The sequence below is a fragment of the Volvox carteri genome (genome assembly GCF_000143455.1).
Source record: "Volvox carteri f. nagariensis unplaced genomic scaffold VOLCAscaffold_1, whole genome shotgun sequence".
NCBI lineage: Eukaryota > Viridiplantae > Chlorophyta > Chlorophyceae > Chlamydomonadales > Volvocaceae > Volvox > Volvox carteri.
Window position 1 is genome coordinate 363480 of NW_003307545.1, and position 1106 is coordinate 364585.

Genomic DNA, 1106 nt, shown 5'->3' on the forward strand with positions numbered 1-1106 from the left:
GACTTAGGCATGCGCCTTTGAAGGAGACACAGGCATCTCCTTGCCAGCCCCCTACCACAATTTTGTCTTGTCAGACAGGATGTGTGTCGACTCGACGTTTCCTTCCTAGACCTGCCTGGGAAGTGAGTTGCTGAGATCGCACATTTCGCGACCATAACAAAACCTCTTGTTATAAATCAATTTCCATCTTCACTCAATTGAGTTATAGCCTGCATTGCCTTTTCCGTGGGGGGCCGAGGCCGCGCCCAGCGAGTACGACTTGATTGTGCTCAGGCTCAATTAGATTGCCCCGCATCCCCCCCTTGGCCAGTTTCGGCAGGCGGTCCCCAGGAGGAGGGAAGCTGCTCCGTCTGCGGGCGGCGCTGTGGAGCTGGGGATCTGCGCTGTGAGGCCTGCCCCTGCTCGACCCATCGTCGGTGCCTTGGAATCGCCCCAGGCGCCTACCCCGGTGGTTGGTACCGCTGCACCTCTTGCTTGCTTGCGGCGGCGGGTATCGGATCAGTGGCCCAGGGGAGTGTTACGGAGGAACTAGCATGGCTAGCCGTGGAGTTGCACGGCAGCGCGGTCGCAGACAGCTCTTCGGTCACTTATGAGTCGGGGCGGCGGCGCTTTGTGCGCTTCTGTACGGAGGTCGCAGGGGTGCCGGAGGCGGACGCCCTGCCCCGCCAGCGTGGGTCTGACCTCAATCGGGACCTGGTGTGTCTGTTCATAGCGCATGCAGTTGGCCGGTACGCGACCTCCACCGTCACCGGCACGCTGAGCGCCCTGGCGGACTGGCAGCGGTTCATGGGAGTCTCGCCAGAGGCATATATCAGCCGCGACCCGCTGGTCAAGCGAACCCTGGGCCAAGCGTTGCGAAGGTCGGCTGCGGGGCCGGAGTCGGCACCGTCCATGGCAAAGGCACCCTTGCCCCTGGGGGTGTTGAGGCTGCTCGTGGCGTGGCTACGGTGCAGGGCAAATGCGGAGCCGCGGAGGGCGTCGGAGTTCACACAGGACGCCTGCTGGTTGAATTTGGGGTTTTTCGGAATGCTCAGGAGGAGCGAGTTGGCAGCCCTGACAGTGGGCTGCGTTGAGGAGTTGCCGGGAGGGGGTGGGGGCTGCGGTGA

The 1106-nt window shown here is 62.7% G+C and overlaps 1 protein-coding gene across 1 annotated transcript in view; it reads right to left on the reverse strand.

The window, feature by feature from the left end:
- Positions 1-537: 537 nt before the first annotated feature.
- The window catches only part of VOLCADRAFT_85798 (uncharacterized protein), a gene marked incomplete at both ends in the record, with an annotated part of 4528 nt that continues 3959 nt past the window's right edge, over positions 538-1106 (reverse strand). Inside the window, one exon of the mRNA XM_002945946.1 lies at positions 538-865. Within this exon, the coding sequence (XP_002945992.1) occupies positions 538-865 (328 nt within the window). The remainder of the gene's footprint in view (positions 866-1106) is intronic.